General features: G+C 42.8%; 1 protein-coding gene across 7 annotated transcripts in view; it reads left to right on the top strand.

Moving 5' to 3' along the window:
- Positions 1–17,898, top strand: part of KALRN (kalirin RhoGEF kinase) — a 642,647-nt gene extending 624,749 nt beyond the window's left edge. For 6 of the 7 annotated variants that reach the window (XM_079922559.1, XM_079922555.1, XM_079922558.1 and 3 more), the window contains 5 exons: positions 1,500–1,664; positions 3,463–3,541; positions 9,359–9,559; positions 13,671–13,809; positions 14,366–17,898. In XM_079922559.1, coding sequence (XP_079778685.1) covers positions 1,500–1,664; positions 3,463–3,541; positions 9,359–9,559; positions 13,671–13,809; positions 14,366–14,911 — 1,130 coding nt within the window. In that variant the 3' untranslated portion in view covers positions 14,912–17,898. The remainder of the gene's footprint in view (positions 1–1,499; positions 1,665–3,462; positions 3,542–9,358; positions 9,560–13,670; positions 13,810–14,365) is intronic. The other variant, XM_079922561.1, reaches the window with a different exon arrangement.
- The last annotated feature ends 947 nt before the right edge of the window (positions 17,899–18,845 follow it).

Genomic DNA, 18,845 nt, shown 5'->3' with positions numbered 1-18,845 from the left:
CCCCTGCTCTTCTTCTTCTATCTTCTCTTTCTCTTAAGGAGGGCCTTCAGAGTCATAAAACTATTTGCCTCTAAGCCTTTCATCAGCTATTCCTTCCAACTATTGTCTTCCAACTCAGCACAAAGGCCTCAGTGCCGGGCTACAGCCACCTTTGATCTCAAAACACCCAGCAGGGTTTTTTGCCAGAATAATGACTCACGGCAGGTTGCAAAGCACCTTCACGTGCACTTCTCTGCTTAACCAGCCCGATCACTCAGACAGGGACCATCGGGCCTATTTTACAGATGATGAGGTTAAAGCTTAAAGAAAGTTAAGAAACACAAGGCTGGGGTTCGTAAGAGGCAGAGCTGGCCCGAGAACCCAGGTCTCTAGTTTGCTAATCTGTGATCTTTCTCCCAGAGAAGTAACTAGGGTGGCAAAAGCAGAGGTCTACCCCACCTCCGCCCCCCAACTTTACCCCCAGACAAACTTTAGAGACCCCTATAAATATATATATATGATGACTTTTCACATTGTTCAGTTTTTAAATTTGTTACATTTACGTGCTAAGAGTGCATACATTTCCTTAGAAACAACTATCATCCAGAAGAATTAGTTGAAATGAGAAGCTGCCAGGTAGCTCTAATTGTTAAAACAAAACACCTCTCTGAACCGTGTGACGAGTCACACACCTGAATTGAAAGCAACCGCTGGCACCTGGAACCAGAATCCTCTGTTTTACTCTCTGTTACTCTTCTTATTTTAACCCTTCTTTCTTCTCTTAAACAGGCCCTCTGCAGTTATAAAGCTGTTTACGTTTGCCTCTTTCTTTAGCTGTTCACTGTGTCTCTCAACGCAGCACAAAGGTATCGATCGATGCTGAGCTGAGAGACGTCTCTCTCCAAGCCTGTATTTCCCTTAGCATTATTCAGGTCATAGTTTATAAGATGAACTAAGTTCTCTTGGGAAAGTTATTTAATCATTCTGAGCCTTGGTTTCTTATCTGTAAAGTGAGATTAATCCTCCCAACCTCATAGGATTTCTGAGGATTTAAGTGAGAAGGTTAAATGAGAGAATTATGGGAAGACTCCTTCCGCAGTATTTTACATGTACCTACTGCTCCCTACATGTTCCTTTCTGTTTCAATTTCAAAATGCATATTTTCTCTCACTTTGTTATTAATTCACAATATACTTTTCTGGCCTTGTTAAAAATGTGCCGTGTGTGCTTCTGTAAATTCTGCATGCTCTATGTCTTTTCACTCTCCCATGTGCCCATTTGAAAATGAACAGACTCTACAGGCCAGCTGCTTGTACCGCTCTCATGACGTGTTCAGTCTTTTAGGAAATTGAACCCAAACCTGCCACAGTTAGCCCACAGGCTCTCAAGGCCCGAGGCAGTGACCACAACTGTCCCTTGAATGGAATGTGTCACTTTTCCTTTCTTTGTTCGCTAAAGGTCTTTGAAACAATGTGCCTCTGGCCTTTCCTCTTTCCTTCTCCTCGGAAACTGTGCCCTAGGTTCCCAGGCCTGGCAGCAGTCGGTAGCGTCGACCTTGGACACTTACCTTGTCATTGAGGACCTCAGTCCTGGGAGTCCTTATCAGTTCAGAGTCAGTGCCAGTAACCCCTGGGGGATCAGCCTTCCCAGCGAGCCCTCAGAGTTCGTGCGACTTCCAGAATACGGTGAGTCCCAGCCATGCCCAGTACCCCAGGCGATAGAGACAAGACACCTGGCCGACTGTCACATACTCACTGGCACTGGCTGCCCACTGGCATGTCACTGCCCACTGGCAGTGTCAATAGGCCACGGAGCTAGAGGTCACCTGGATTTGCTTGTCGGCTTCTGCCAAGTAGCATTTCAGAGGCCTCACGAAGGGTGTTTCCGTAAAGTACAGGGCTCAAGTTAGAGCTGCCACCCATGTCTACCCTGGGCCTGCCAGGTTCCTGGGCACCTGTGTGCGTCTCCAGGGACCAAGAGGGGCAGGCAGGGGCCGTGAGTCGCATGGGTGCTACCAACCCTCTTCTGAGACGGGAACACTGAGCCACCTCTTCCCTGGGAACCCCTGCCGGCCTAAGTGTACCTCAGCCCCACCCACCAATTTAAAACGGGGCGAGGAAAGCAACCTGCCTGAAGGATTTGAGGCAAAATGAGTACTCAATAGTTTCTCCACCCCCAACCCTCCCACAATGTCTTGTTTCAACATGGATATGTTTTTACCTGGATGTGTTGAACAACTAAGATACGCATTTAACTAGCTGCACATGAGTATTTTACAAACGTGGTTCTTATTTTGCCCCCCTATTCATTAGCTCATCAAGCCACCTTGGGCCCTGGGACATTTTGTAAGAGGAAACTTGTTAACCTAAAGAAAGCTCCAAATAGCAAGGTTTGGGGCAGGGCAGGGCAGTGGGCTGTGTACATTGGGGCAGGGAGAGGAGGTCACTGTAGTTAAAAGACAGTGAACCTGTGTCTTGGGGTTAAGGGCATCCTGGAGTCTCAAGAGGAGCTGTGGACCCTCTAGGGCCCCGGGCTGCAGCCCCGCCCCCGTGGTTAGCTCCGGAAATGCTCCCCAGGCCTCTCCCCACTGCCAGCCGGGTTCAGCTCTGCTCCCAGGGGCCTGTGACTCACTGGGAAACCTTGGCCCCAGTTCTCTATTTCCTGAGAACTCAATATGGGTAAGCCATGTCCAGGCTCAGCCCGGCTGTGCTCTGGGCAGCCTGAGGTGACCGGGGTCAAAAGAGACGTGCTGCAGGCTTGACTACTCTTCTCCCAGGCCACTGCCTAAATCCCGCCCAGGGATGACCGCTGCTTTTTGTGAGCCTTGCTCCCCAGCAGTCAACACAGATAGATATTTGTGAGCGTGCTTGTGTGTGTGTGTGTGTGTGTGTGTGTGTGTGTGTGTGTGTGTGTGTAAATCATTGCCAGGGAATTAATGCATCATACAAGGTAATACCACCGAAGATTTGGGGTTAGGCTAAATCACTCAATACACCAGATAAGCTCATTCATGCTGGGAACAAAGGAGTGAGAAAGCAGTTTTTAGAATGTTTGGAGCACTTTTGTTTCCTTTTCCCCTTGGCCGTATAACTCTTCCCCTTTCCTCTCTGCTGCAACCTCCCTGCAGCCCTGATTCTCACTGGCTTTTCTAGGCCTTTCAAAGTGTTTTTCTTTCTCCCTTTTAATTTTTTCTAGCAGACTTCTATTTGACAACATCCGGAAGTTACATCTCTGATTGTTCGGAGTTTTCCCTTCGTTTATGGAGATGGTACAGGGAGTCTGACTCTGTCATGTCAGTTTCCCCTTGGATAATATTTTCTTAAGATAACATTTCAGAGAATTGTGGCATTTTCCCACTGAGTTAGATTCCATATTTAGTCATGAGAATTGCTTTGGGGGTGATGCTGGAGCTTTTCTGTTAACCTTTTCGTTATTCTTATATGGCTTTCTCAATATTATAAATGGATTCTTTCTCTTCCAAAGATGCTGCGGCTGATGGTACCACCATTTCTTGGAAGGAAAATTTTGATTCAGCTTATACGGAGCTGAATGAAATTGGAAGGTAATAACCCAGTTTTCTGTTCCTTTATTCATGAACACTTAAAAACATCACATGATAATAACGACTTCTTGTTTTGTGTTTCTTTCACTAAGGGCATTTTCTCTATACTAAGAAAAAACTAGAGTATTTATGTGTATTTTCTATGGTTCCTTTTCTAACTGCTTACATTAAAGTTCTCAGCCTTTCTACTTTTCTAATATAAGAATTTAAGGCTCAGTCATTTCTTCAAAGTACAGTTTTAGCTAAATCCTCAGTTCTGATGTGTGGCATTTTCATTATTCAGTTCTAGGTATTTTTCCTTCAACTATGATTCTTTTCTTTGACCCAACTGTAGAACTGTTTTAAAATTTCCAAATGTATGAGATTTTTAAAAATTGTCTTCTTGTTACTGATTTCTAATTTAATTGCTTTGTGGTTGGAGAATTTGGTCTACATGATACTGATTCCTTGATTTTTGTTGGGACTTGCTTTGTGAGTACTATATGGTCAGTTTTCATAAGAAGTTCCATGTGTTCTTCAGAAGAATACATAAGCACTAATTGTTGGATACAGGTCTCTCTCTCTCTCTTTTGGTTAGAAAAATGTGTCCTCGAAAATGAAAAAGGATAGAAATGTGACTTTTAACAGAATAGTGAAAAATAATGTATCACCTGTCTCACAAAATCGTTGATGGGAAGGTTTTACATGCCTGTGATGTATTGGTCTCCAGGAGGTCTAGGTGAGAGAATGTGGGTAGATCTTACAAGTCACCCACCCTCCTGTGATGTGTAAATAAAAGAGCACTCACTAGCAACGGGCCATTAGCGTCCTCTCCATCTCTGATTGACGGCTCTCAATGAACGGTAAAATTTCCTAGTGGTTGTGACAGAGGTTGTGGAGAGAGCAAATATGTTCGTTATTCCCATTTCTTAGGCAGGAGTAACAATGTAATTCACTGCCTTTTGTTACAGCTCCTTTCATCAAAAACCAGCTTTAGCTCTACTTTCCTATCTTCTTTGTGTAGCCAAACAGAAAAGATAAAGCCAGTGGAAATTGACATGGTGATGATGATGAAGCTTTCTGAGTAATATAGTATTCTGGATACCATGCAGATAGTATACAAAAGCTATTTAAGCTAATCCTTACACCATGAGGTAGTGTTTGAGTAGATTTCCGGTAAAGGAAACTCAGGTTCAGGAGGTCAAGTAACTTTCTCAAAATCCCATAACTAGTACGTGTAGAACCAGGATTCAAACCCTGGGCCACCTGCCTTTAAGCCTGTGCTAGTTTTACTAATATATGTTGTTTCTCATCATAGCAATTTTTGTCAAAAATAAGTTCTAGTAGTTGAAATCTAGTTTTCTCCATGATATTAAAGTTTGTGAAGCTACATATGACCCCAATAATAAGCAAATCAAATCCCCATCTGGTTCTAAATGAAATTGGTTCCACCACCTGGATGTACTGGTTAATTCCTCCCCAAGGCCTGTATTTGCTGTTGATAGCCATAGGCTAAGGACTGTTTTACATAGAAGAAATGGACGTTTTGATATTTCTTAAGGGGAAATCAATTTTCTGATCTGTTCCAAGCAATTGATTTTTTTTTAAATTTCATCTCCAATAACCTGAAGCTTTCCCTCTCTCCCAAGTAGTATCGTCTTCATCTTTTTAGAAGATCCTTTAAAATGCTATATATTAACAGAATGGAAATAAAACATATAGATACTTACATGAGATACATAAAAGATATCTGTGCCAGGGCCATGTAAGTGAGTCAGCTTTCTCCATCACATCTAAACCTAAAATTCTAGATCTATATGACTATCTTGTTAAAAATAGTTCTCCAGTAATTAAGTATTACAAAAACCAAAAAAGAAATAGCTTCACTCCTATAGCCCATCCATAGAAGCAAAGAGCACCTAAGCATGCCATACTTAACCAGAAATAAACTATATAGGCACCATTGCAGCTTAAAGAAGCCAAAGACTTATCCCTTGGGAATGCTACCTGGTTACCTGTACAGGATCCCAAAAGGTAGCGGTACCAGGCCTCCAGGTAAGGATGGCAGGTTGAACACAGGCATCCGTTTTCATTCCCTCCTGAGACTTCACTGAATCTACAGTAAAGGATTTTTTTTAAGCAGGCACGTAAAGATGAGGACATTGGAAGAAGAGATAGCAAGTATTAGAAGCAGAAAAGGAGGTGAAAGTGGCAAATGACTAAGAGACCTGAGAAACTCAGTCCAAGTCAGTTATGGGGTCAAGCGAGAGCCAGTGCAAGTTTTGCAGCAGAATTCCCGGAAGGCTCAGGTGTTGGAAGCCTCCAGTACCTCTGGAAATATGTGTAATGAAGATGCTAAAATTGGAAGGGTTGTCTGAACCTTGTGTGAGAAGAAATTGTGGCTCCAGACCTCCTCCCCAGCTTCAGGTAGCTGTGTGATTGTCCTTCCCAATCAAGGAAAAGACTGAAGATTTGTCCCCTGGAAAGGGTGAAACAGAGTGCCTCTGTTCTCAGGGACACCAGCCCCACTGAGGGCAATGGAACCATACTCCAAACAGGGCCACTGTGAGAATAGGTAAATGCTAGATTCTGAGGACCCCTGCTGTCCTACCCACCAGACCTCCAGAGGTGGACAGCCAGGGCCTCACCTTCCAGACAGAAAGTAGGAGGGTCTTTCTCTGGAGAATCTGACCAGCTCAAGAGGAAAGACTTAAAGATACTGACTCTGGAGTTTCCCCTGACAAAACAGTCCATTCAGATCACCCTACAGTGAAGGTCGAGTTGACAGGCTCCACCCACACACACAGAGCTTCCAAACAGCTTTTTAGTCCCCAGCTTTTAAAATGAGCCAACTTCTGATGCTGGCCGAGATGGAGTTAGCCCATTGTAGCCTTTCTCTCCCACTGGCTACAACCAGAATCCACGGATGAAATACAGATAGCAGCTACCTGAGCATTCTGAAAAGTAAGTAACAGATTGGGGAGTGAAGTTAACACCTGAAAAAAGACAAGGACAGTGGCACGGAGTTTTCTGGGTTATTATGTTCTGAGGGGTTTTTTGTGTTTTGTTTTTCTCCTGATCTCTTAGCTTTAACCCAAGGGTGGGCTAAATCAGTGAACTGTGCAGCAGGCACAGAGAGCAAAATCTCCAAGAGAAATCCATCTTTATGGCCAAAAGACAGGAAGAGAGCAGGGAGATTCCTATTTTTTCCCCTTTCTTCTTTCTCTTTTTTTTTTTTTTTTTTTTTTTTGCGGTACGCGGGCCTCTCACTGCTGTGGCCTCTCCCGTTGCGGAGCACAGGCTCCAGACGCACAGGCTCAGTGGCCATGGCTCACGGGCCCAGCCGCTCCGCGGCATGTGGGATCTTCCCGGACCGGGGCACAAACCCGTGTCCCCTGCATCGGCCGGCGGACTCTCAACCACTGCGCCACCGGGGAAGCCCCTCTCTTACTCTTTTACCCACAAGGGCATTCATATGGAAGTGTATGAGGATGCCAGAGGCTAAAACTCTTGACAGAATCCCATGTTTCTGGCCAGCAGAACTACAGAAAGTGTCCATTTGAGCTAAAGAATGTGGGAGAAATCTCAGTGAGGAGAGAGCTAAATATTTTTATAAGAATCATATGCAAAGGATTAGGAATAATAATGCTTTGAACATTAACAGTTAACATCATCAATCACACTAGAAGTTAGAAGGCAATAGAATAATTCCTTCAAATTTTGTTTCAACCTAGAATTATACCCAGAGAAACTAATAATCAAATATAAATGTAGAATAAGCATGTTTTAGATATGCAAATCTCAAACAACTTATTTCCCATGCACTCTTTTTCAGAAAAGACTGAAGAATGCATTTTACCACAAAAAGGAAAAATAGTCATAGTTTACTAGAGGTTTAACTGTGACCAACACTGACATAGTTGCAATAATGGAAACACTGAATATTGATTACAATATAATTCTCTTGGGGGGACAGGGGATGGGAAAAGTGGTTATGTGATGGGGACAAAGGAAGGAAAGAGACCAAAATCTCATCTTCTATAGTGGGATGTCAACAGATAATAACTAAAACTGAAAAGTCAAGAAATAGCCATACAAAATATACTATATTTAGAGTCATGGAAGTAAATACCTAAATAATCAGCAAAATACACTGAAGTGATATATTAAACTACCTCTAGAGGAAGAAAAATGGGGACAGGTGGAGGATGAGGCACTATTGTTTTTAATAAGAAACTTTGTTAAAGCTAATTGACTTTTCAAACCATGGGGATGCATAACTTTGATACACACAAAATATATTTTAAAAATTAAGATAGCAGTACCTTGACATAACCACTAATTCAGGAGATCTCTCCTCAGCAATCAATTGTTTTCCTGTATCCAAAGTCCTCTGGAAGGAGGTGACCTATAATAAACAAACAAGAGAGGGCGCTGTTAAAACGCAGAATGGTAGTTTATTAATGGATGATGTAAAACAGAGCTGCCAGTTTGACCAAATACTTGTTCACTAGGCCAAGAATGATGTCTGACATGTAATAGGCATTTGATTAATATTTGTCTAATACTTGCTTTATTAATTAGGGCTTTCTCTTCTTTGGGGAAAATCTATAGTAAAAAAAAAATTATTATTATCAGGAAGTTGCTTGGTGAACACAGAGCCAGGTCAAGGAGTCTGTTGGACAATCTTAGTAGTGGCCATGGTGTCTGATGCATTCGTTTCTGCTAGAGGAGTGGACTGCCCTTTGGACTGCTCATTCCTCTGCTCTTGGGTTAGGGCACCTCATGAACAGGCTTTGGATGATGCTGCCTTATCACCTCTTTGACCCTCCCTCTCTCTGCTTCCATTGCTGACCAGTTTCTCCATCTATCTCACTCTCTTACTACCTTCCATAGGCCTGCAGGTGAGTCTGGGAACCATTCTGTCTATTTCAGCTACAGTTAATTTTGTTAGATATAAAAATGGCATGGTGGTTATATATTTTCAAATGTCCTTGTCAACTACAGATGCAAACCAAGTATTTATGCAAGAAATAACATGCACTTAAAACACTCCAGATGGGGCTTCCCTGGTGACGCAGTGGTTGAGAGTCCGCCTGCCGATGCAGGGGACACGGGTTCGTGCCCCGGTCCGGGAAGATCCCACGTGCCGCGGAGCGGCTGGGCCCGTGAGCCATGGCTGCTGGGCCTGCGCGTCCGGAGCCTGTGCTCCACAACGGGAGAGGCCACAGCAGTGAGAGGCCCGCGTACCGCAAAAAAAAAAAAAAAAAAAAAAAAAACTCCAGAAAAAAAGGGCAGGAGGTGGGAAAAGAATAGATGAAAGGTTGGCAAAGCGTTGATAATTGTTGAAGCTGGCTGCTGGGTACACAGAAGATCTGTTCTACTATTCTCTCTACTTTTGTGTATATTGGAAATTTTCTGTAACAGAAGGATCATAAATATAAAATAAAATGAAAAAATTGCCTCTTTAGAAAATGTTTTGAAATTACCGTAAAGCAGAATTCCTCCTTCTTTAACATTGTCACTGTTATATATTATAGAAATATATTCTGTTCAGAAAAGAAAACTGAACCTGTGGTTGATGTTCAAAATGACAGAAAAATATAATGACTAAAAATATTGTTTAGTTTTTTGCATCTCAAAGAACCCTAAAATGCTAAGAAAGGAAAGATGGCTTTTCTGAATGATAACATTATAATTAAAAGTACAGAAAAGTCGATTCCTAATAAAATGTTACTGTCTAATCACTTTGGATAAAACTTCTCATATCCTTCAATAAAATGATACCTAGTTGATTGAGGAATCTTGGCAAAACACTTTCTTCCTTTTGTTTTCCAGAGGCCGGTTCTCCATAGTAAAGAAGTGCATTCACAAAGCTACTCGCAAAGATGTCGCTGTGAAATTTGTTAGCAAAAAAATGAAGAAAAAAGAGCAGGCTGCCCACGAGGCTGCCCTACTTCAGCACCTGCAGCATCCCCAATACATCACTCTTCATGACACCTATGAGTCCCCCACTTCCTACATCCTGATTTTGGAACTGTAAGTATAGGCGTCATCTCTCGAAGGTGGTCCCGAGCTATTGGGGTTATTTCTTGCCCACAATTAATGGAAATGGCAGTTACATTTCATACTATGTCTTCTAGTTTACAGAGTGTTTTATGTAACATGCACTCTCCCCTCCACTGTATAAAAACGTTATTCCCATTTTATAGATCAGAAAGTCAAGGATAAGGAAGATCATTAAAAGTAGCTCCTTAGGGCTTCCCTGGTGGTGCAGTGGTAGAAAGTCCACCTGCTGATGCAGGGGACACGGGTTCGTGCCCTGGTCCGGGAAGATCCCACATGCCGTGGAGCGGCTGGGCCCGTGAGCCATGGCCGCTGAGCCTGCGCGTCCGGAGCCTGTGCTCCGCAATGGGAGAGGCCACAATAGTGAGAGACCCATGTACGGCAAAAAAAAAAAAGTACCTCCTTAAAACTATGAAATGGAGAAGCTGGGACTTGAACCCACATCTCTCTCACTCCAGTTTTCATCTTCTTTCTCTTATGGACTCTTGGGCTGGGCAGGAGTTTAGGAAAAGCTTATGGACAATGGGCTTATTGACAGGGGTGGAGTTGAATTAAAGAGAGGGGTTTGTGCATCTATCTACTGCCATAGCATCCCCAATCTGCCACCCAAGAAATTCCTTTAAGGGCAGAATCTTACCCTCAAAACCTTCCACTCGGGCTTCCCTGGTGGCGCAGTGGTTGAGAGTCCGCCTGCCAATGCAGGGGACGCGGGTTCGTGCCTCGGTCCGGGAGGATCCCACGTGCCGTGGAGCGGCTAGGCCCGTGAGCCATGGCCGCTGAGCCTGCGCGTCCGGAGCCTGTGCTCCACAGCAGGAGAGGCCACGGCAGTGAGAGGCCCGCGTACCAAAAAAAAAAAAAAAAAACCTTCCACTCATTCCAGATTTTCTAGGGACTCAGGCAGCCATATACTTGGGGCTACGTACTGGGCCCCGGAATAGACCAATAAGGTCACATCCTTCCCACTTCTTCCCCAGGCTAAGAACAGAGATCGTGCTCTGTGGTTTAGGGAGATCTTACAGAGACTAAAGAGAACAATCTTTTCAGAAGTATGGAGCCCTCGTAGAAATGTTGTCTGATTGGTGCTGATGAGGCCCTGCGCCTGGAGAGGAGATAGACATTTACACCGAAGACCAGTGCTGTGTCTGGCTCCACATGAACCTACGTTCCGTAGAGAAGCACCTCTGTTTACACCTTTCAACTATCATTTTAGTCTTGCTCTTGTGTGCTTGTTAGTCTAGGTGTGTTGGGGGGGGGGGGCGGAGGGAGGGGTTCGAAGCAGTAACTTTCTGTAAATTTATTTATGATGAAAAAAAGAAAGCCAAAATGCAAACATCTTAGGCTACATTTTTTAACTGGTTGAAAAGAAACAAGAGGAGACAAAACCATCACTGTTAGTAACTGTAATCCTTTTGTGATACTTAACTTTCTATAGCTGTGTAGTAGCTGGTAAGTTGTCACTTTGTTTTTCTTTTTTTTAATTGATAAAAATAAGTTTAATTTATATGCACATTAACCACTTATTCTGACCTCATGCTTTACTATTTAGTCCAGTTCTTTTTTTTTTTAATTTTTATTGGAGTATAGTGAAGATTGTCACTTTGGATTTCATAAATACATTTACAAACAGCCTTTCAGAGCCTAACCTGTTTGTTAAGAGCTTCCTAACTCAAAAGGTACATTCTGTTGACAGTGAACTATGTTTGTTTACAAGTGACAACATGTTGTACTTGAGTTCCAATAAAAAGTATTGTCACTTGTGTATCAACCAAGGTGGTACAGCAGACCCAGAACCTTTGCCTCTTCAGACTTGTCAATCACCATTCTGAGGGAAGGTGTTGACTACCAGGCTGCCACAGAGTTATGGAAAGAAGCTGTTCTTGGCATGGAGAACCTGGGCTCTAATTCCAGCTCTGTGATTTGGGGCAGTGTACTTAGTTTCCTGGGCCTCAGGGTCCTTATCTGTGGATTCTGAAGATGTTTCCACTTCTCAGAGATGTTGCAGGGATTAACTGAGATAAATATTGCATTTACTATGTGCCACCCACTGTGTAGACCTGGGCCTGGGTGGCAGGAACAAAGATGAAATGTTATATTTCTTTTTTTTTTTTCTTTTTTTTTGGCGGTACGTGGGCCTCTCACTGTTGTGGCCTCTCCCGTTGCGGAGCACAGGCTCCGGACGCGCAGGCTCAGCGGCCATGGCTCACGGGCCCAGCCGCTCCGCGGCATGTGGGATCTTCCCGGACCGGGGCACGAACCTGTGTCTCCTGCATCGGCAGGCGGACTCTCAACCACTGCGGCACCAGGGAAGCCCTAAATGTTATATTTCTTGCCCTTGAGGAGTTAGAAGTCTAATGAGAAAGTCCATAGGTAAATGAATGATTTCAGCATAGCCTGGTAAATGCATATTTTGGAGAGAGTTGTGCGAGAACATAGAGAGGGGCTTGGCTGGACTTGAGGTTCAGGGAAGATTTGTGGAGAGGCAGTACCTGAGCTAAACCCTGGTTATGCCATGACTGTGGGTACCCCTTTGGTGGCCATCTAAATTGCTGGTAGAGCTTTTCTCTACCAGGCAACTGAGGTTCTGATTCCCTAGTCTAGGGAGGGACCTGGGCATCTGCATTATCTAAGCGCTGTAAGGATGAACTTGGTGGCTGAGACTTTCTGGTCTCGGAGTAGAGCTACTGTTAACTTCTCCCTAAAACACTCTAAGAAGTTCAGGGGGCTGCATCTAACAAGCCCAGTCGTACTCCACTCCATGCTCACCACCCCTATCCCACCCTGGCAGGGTCAGAGGAAGGCAAAGGAGGCCTTCATGGGACCTAGCCTTTAATCCTGTCAAGGAAAGTGGGAGAAGAGAACAAGTTTGTGGGAAGGAATAAGCTAGAGAAGAGAATGGAAACTTGGCAGGGGGATGTCAGCTGTGTTCAAAAGCAGTTTCTGATTCTGGCTCAGGCTCCTCTGCCTGGGCCTTTCCTGGGGATGGGCCTCCATGGCCCAATGCATATTAGAGACCAGCTGCCTGACATCTGGTCACTCCCTGCTAAAGAGGGCCCAGAGCACCCGAAAATAGTTGCCATTTATTGCACACTTACTATTGCTACCAATTATGCTTAAATGCCTCATTGTCTCACTTGATCCTTGGACAATCCTCATAATGAAACAGCTATTATTATTGTTGTTGTTGTTACTCTAAAGATGAAGAAACCAAAACACAGAGAGTTTAAATGACTTGCTCCAAGCCGCCAACCTGTTAGTGGCAGAACCAGGATTTGAATCCAGGTCTGGCTGGCCCCTTGTACCAGGCTTTCAGATATAGTTTTTAAGGTTGGAAAGTTGCCCAAGAGGTATGGGATTCAAAAGGGGGTCAAGATGCCAAGATCAGGGCTTCCCTGGTGGCACAGTGGTTGAGAGTCCGCCTGCCGATGCAGGGGACACGGGTTCGTGCCCCGGTCCGGGAAGATCCCACGTGCCACGGAGCGGCTAGGCCCGTGAGCCATGGCCGCTGAGCCTGCGCGTCCGGAGCCTGTGCTCCGCAACGGGAGAGGCCACAACAGTGAGAGACCCGCGTACCGCAAAAAAAAAAAAAAAAAAAAAAAAAAAAGAAAGAATGTCAAGATCAAACTTTGCCTAGTTTCTGTTTTTCCCCAACTAAAAATTGACAAGTAAAAGCTATTTGCAAGACATATATGAGGTTCCTTGAAGCCACCAGATTCCAGTTATTCAGACAATTGCAAGATCTCTCTCTCCCTCCTTTCTCTATTTTGCAATCTAATCTCTCTTAAAGGGGTGTCAGACCTTTTTCCTTGTGAGCAGTTTCAAAAGTTAATGAAACATAATGTGTCTTAAGGTTATACAGATTTCTTCCCTGAAACATGCATGTATCTATCTATCTATCTTTTTAATATAAGTTCTGAACATTGTACTAACTTTGGGCTCTAACTAAAATATGCATGTGTTGCAACATTGATCTTCATTTATAATAGGGAGTAGGAGAAATGTTAGCAAACTTACAGATTTGTGTGTGTGTTATTTTTCTGTTTTCTTTATAAACGTATTTCCTTTGCCTTTTCCTCCCTATTTTCAGGATGGATGACGGCCGACTCTTAGACTACCTTATGAATCATGATGAGCTGATGGAAGAAAAAGTAGCTTTCTACATACGAGACATCATGGAAGCCCTGCAGTACCTTCACAACTGCAGGGTTGCACATTTGGACATAAAGGTAATAAGAAGTAGCAACCCTAGCAGGGAAATGGTTAAGTCTAACCTGCCATCATTACCCTTGAGGGAGGTAAATTCTCATTTTATTTACTTACACTAGAATCCCTGTGAATATTAAACACGAAATGGGTTGTCACAATTTAAGTGTGTTATTCGTGAATTAGTGAGAACACCCCAGAGTCCCGTGACACCTGGGGTTAGAGAAGGGAGGGAGGCTTTAACCACCTTGTCTAACTTTATAGACGGAATCCACTAAATGTCACCATCTTTTTGAAAAAGAAGCTCCTGTTCTCCAAAATAAATAATTTATCCTTTTCTTGATGTAGTGCGGAAGTAAGGGCTAGTTAAGAAGACATGATTTCCAATGTCAAACAACTTCCCTAAAGTACCATTTAACCTCAGGGTTTAGTTCAGTTTGAACATAGGGAATGTCCCATATACTACAGGCTTTATCAAAGAATGGCAGAACCGTGTCTGAATGGATGGAGTCCTACTGGTAGTCAAAACAGAGAGCTGAACTTGCCTTCTCTTATCCCCACCTCCTTGGATCTCCGCAGCCCGAAAACCTGCTCATTGACCTTCGGATTCCAGTGCCTCGCGTGAAGCTCATTGACTTAGAGGATGCTGTCCAGATCTCAGGTCACTTCCACATCCACCACCTGCTTGGGAACCCTGAGTTTGCTGCCCCAGAGGTGATCCAAGGCATCCCTGTGTCCCTGGGCACTGATATCTGGAGCATCGGGGTTTTGACATATGTCATGCTGAGCGGGGTCTCCCCTTTCTTGGATGAGAGCAAGGAGGAGACATGTATCAACGTATGCAGGGTGGATTTTAGCTTCCCCCATGAGTACTTCTGTGGCGTGAGCAATGCTGCCAGAGATTTCATCAATGTGATCCTACAGGAAGACTTTCGGAGGCGGCCCACGGCAGCCACCTGCCTGCAGCACCCATGGCTGCAGCCCCACAATGGCAGCTACTCCAAAATCCCCCTGGACACCTCCCGCCTGGCGTGCTTCATAGAGCGCCGCAAGCACCAGAACGACGTTCGGCCTATTCCCAACGTCAAGAGCTACATTGTCAACCGGGTAAACCAAGGGACGTAGCCGTCTCCCAGCCCTCGAGGTTTCACATGGAAGTGCAGTGTGAACCAAAGCAAGACTGAATGTGTCTGTAAATAATTCTGTTCATGATTTCACTCCACGCGGTTTTCTGGATGGAGAGATGTACCTCTTAAACCTCCTCAGTGGTTTTTCAGGGTCTGAGCAGCAGTCAAATCACCCTAAATCCAGGGACTTTTCAGAAGGTCATCCAGAAGGGATACAGATGCAAAGAGTCACGGAAAGTATTCAAAAGAGAGGCAAAGATAAGAAGAATAGCAGCTGTTATGAAATTTTAATTGCGTGTTCCAAAATGAGTGGTTAACTGGGCAAAACTTCGGCTCACTGAAGTGAGTATAAAACATTTCCGCCTTGGCTGAAATTTTAAGCAAAAAGTTCTATTTAACAGAGATGTCATGTATGTCAACTATACTGGATTAGATTACTTAGATATAGTTTCTTAATAGGATACATGTACACATACAGTAAAATATATCGCATTCAGCTTTCAGAGTTTTATAATATAGAGATATATATGAAATCAATCGTAAGTAACTTTGAGTACTCCAGGTAAGACAGTGACTTATTTACTGAAGCATTACATTGTTTTGACTAAGCACAATTAGATGACAGGTTTTTTAGAGCATTTTATAAATCTTGTATAGAACTCTTTTACCAGAACCTGTGCATTAAGAGAAAGCAATGTTACCCTTTCGCAATCTGTGAATGAGAAGATTTTTCTCTCCGTCACAGGTATTTGACTAACCTAGGTTCTGTTTATGAAATGCTATCCCCAGATTCACTGGCAGCTCAGAGTTCATCTGGCAGGAAAGCCTGCCAGGAAATAAGTCCAAATACAGTAAGAGGTGTGGGGCTATTTTTTATGTCTACACTGGGTTTCAAACAGGTAACAAATAAAACAGGTTCATACAGAAGTGCAAATAGAAACCTTTCCTACAGTTCCTGTGAACAACATAACAATGCGTTCTGATGTTTTCTGCCGCTGCAGAATGCAGTCCTCTGAAAGCTGGCCTGCTTTATTTCTAACCCCTTATGGAAGTGAAGGGGTGCTTACGAAAAGGAGGCAGCCATATAGGCCTTTTAAAGGCCTGGTCCCAAGTCCTTTCTGAAGCCATGGACTAAAATCTGATACATCACCCTAGCAGAGCATTGAGTTTTAACTGTGATTGCAATATCTATCACCTCTCAGCCACCAATATTTCCCTGGGCTAAAAGGACTAATTGCACTTTGAGGCCAACACTGCTTTCTGGTGTATATTCTCTGTACAAGATGATTATGAACTGCCCTTTTTTCCACTGGTGGGAAAAAAAAATTAAACCTGGGCATTTCATGGCTTTTTCTTCCTTTCTTTTGTTTTTTTTTGGTTTTTTTTTTTTTTAGTTTTGGGGAAAGAGTTTTTGTGTTTGTATTTGTACGTGATCCACCCTTTGTTTCCGAGAATGTGTTTCCAAAATTGCTGTTATGCGAATGATATTTTAAAAATATAACTTAACTGTTTGTCCAAATCAGGTTTAATGGCATCGCTTCTCTCCTGTAGTAGGATTGAGAAAATTCCTGCTTGCACTCAGAAGTGCAAGCAGAAAAGTTTATGAAGGATAAATAGAACTACAAACCAATCTTAATGAAGAGGAATGGTGGAAACTGAGCCTGAACGTTAATATATAAAAACACTTATTCCCACAGTGGAAATGTAGAATTAAAAATACTCATCATTCTTTTCCATTGGTAACAAAGTCAATTTCCTCATCCACCCTCCACCTCATCCCATCCAAGATTATAGATTAATAAATTAGTAGAAAGTACAAGCAATAAGACTAGATAGCACTTATGTATTTTCAGGATTAACCAAATATGTGGAAACTGACTCCGACTGTATTCGTTTCCTAGTTTTCATATGGCCCTGGGTCATCAAGGCTCCCTTCCTCAGAGCTCTCTCTTGACTAACCCTTTATATTCTTCATTCAAACCCATAGGTATATACAAATACTATATGATACAATATTTTGAAATTTAAAACATATTTACTAAAAATTCTTTTAGTAAATATGTCTTCATTATAAGATACAACATAAAAGAAGAAAGCCTGGTCCCTAGGGCACATCATGGGATAGATTACAGGCACTGAGGATTCCAGATATCTGTACAGTATGGCTTGGCGAGTTCTGTTCCATCCACTGTGGATGAGGAATAAAGAGCTCCCTGCTGAGTCATTGTGAATTTTTATGACCATGTAGGAGACAAGCTTGAGTTTCTGCTTGAGAAGGACAATGGTGTCCAGACTGCACAGGAGAGCGTTAATGAAGTCGTGTTGTCAGGAGGGCAGTTGACAGAGTATTAGGCAGAGCCAAAGCTTTTATAACAGGTTTTACATCAGAGTTGGGATGGTCCAGATGGGAGGTTGTTTGGAATCTCCCCCAAGTACACATGTTGGGGAAGTGAAGAGACAGGAGAGGAGGGACAGAGAAATGAAAAGTAGTATGACTTTGTTAACTGGACCCAAAGTACAATCATTAGAGTAGAATGGTTTTAATAGAGGCCCCAAAAGAAAGGGTGTATATTTTATATAGTTTGATAACTAAAGAAAACTAACAAGGAGTCATCCTATCTGCAAAGCTCCTGGTCCTTTGCAACAGGGATAAGATGATAGCATTCCTGGTTCAAGAATTCTCCATAGCAAGTTGGAAATAACAAGGAATCCCAGAAGATGGGGTTGGGAAATACACTTTAGGTTGCTCTGTGGGCAACTGTGGTGAGGGATGAAGGATTAGGAACCACTTTCTTGTACCTATTTTGACAGAGATATTTATTAATAGGATATATGTACACATACAGTATTTGTGGTAGAGAAGAGGGGAGAGACAAGGAAATAGTCCCCTTCTACTATAATTATGGTAGTTCTTGCAATCAAAACTTAACTAGGAATTAGTAAGAGTGAACTTCCAGTTGAAATGGGAAAAATAAATGTTGGTTAAGGTCACAAGTTTCTTGCTTGGCTTATATTCATTGCATAGGGTTTTGGGGGGGTTTTGTTTTGTAAGGGTGGGATGCAGAAAGAAGGAAACGATCAGGGACAACCCACAATAATTTTTCTAAGGTATAATAATTTACTTCATCTTTTATATTTGTTTCAAATTAAATAGATTTATATCCGCTTACAGCTGAATGTAGGAAAATTTTTAAGAAAAAAATCATAACGTTGGAGGTGTCCTTCAGGTCTCCGACAGCCATAAACACTCTTGGGGGAGTAGAGGAAGCAGAGGAAAAGCTGGCTGCACCGCTTTGTGGTTCACAAGTCTTTATAAATAGTAGTGCCTTTCAGAGGGGAGGTTGGGAGATAAAGAAGTTCATTGTATTTAGATTGACTGATACTGCAGCATTTTTTCTTTATTTTAAAATATCTTCTAAATGAAACCGTCTGAACATAGGGTGAGCCCAGGAATTCTTGAGTTTCAACCTCAGCTATTCCTGATTCGTCCTTTCTTACAGAAAGTCTTTGTTTTTTCTGCCCCAAATGTCCCCATTGTTAAAATGGGAGTTGGGGGGATGGAGGGAGGAATTAATCTCATAGGAATGTTGGGAAAATACCTTAGTTGGGATATCTAGAAAATACTTTGATTTTTTTAAAGTGCTACACACTGCCAGTGCTAAGAATTTTATCGACAGTAACTTTGAACATTCCAGGATTTCAATATTCATGTCTTTAGATACCATTTGAAAACCCATGAGATTAAATTCTATAAATTAATTTTAATTGGAAGTACTAGGTGCTCTTTGTCTGAATGTTATTTGGTCTTAGCCTGTAATTTCAATCATTTAAAAGCTTGTGTACAGAAAAAGGTTAGGAGAGCTGATGAAGTGTTTGTCAATAAACTGTTTTCTCCAGTATGTCTTATGGCAGAAGCAAAGAGTTAGATGCCC

This window comes from Stenella coeruleoalba (assembly GCF_951394435.1).
Source record: "Stenella coeruleoalba genome assembly, chromosome: 5".
In the NCBI taxonomy this organism is placed as follows: Eukaryota; Metazoa; Chordata; class Mammalia; order Artiodactyla; family Delphinidae; genus Stenella; species Stenella coeruleoalba.
Note: the sequence above shows the minus strand (reverse complement) of the source record. Positions and strands in the feature narration are given on the sequence as shown.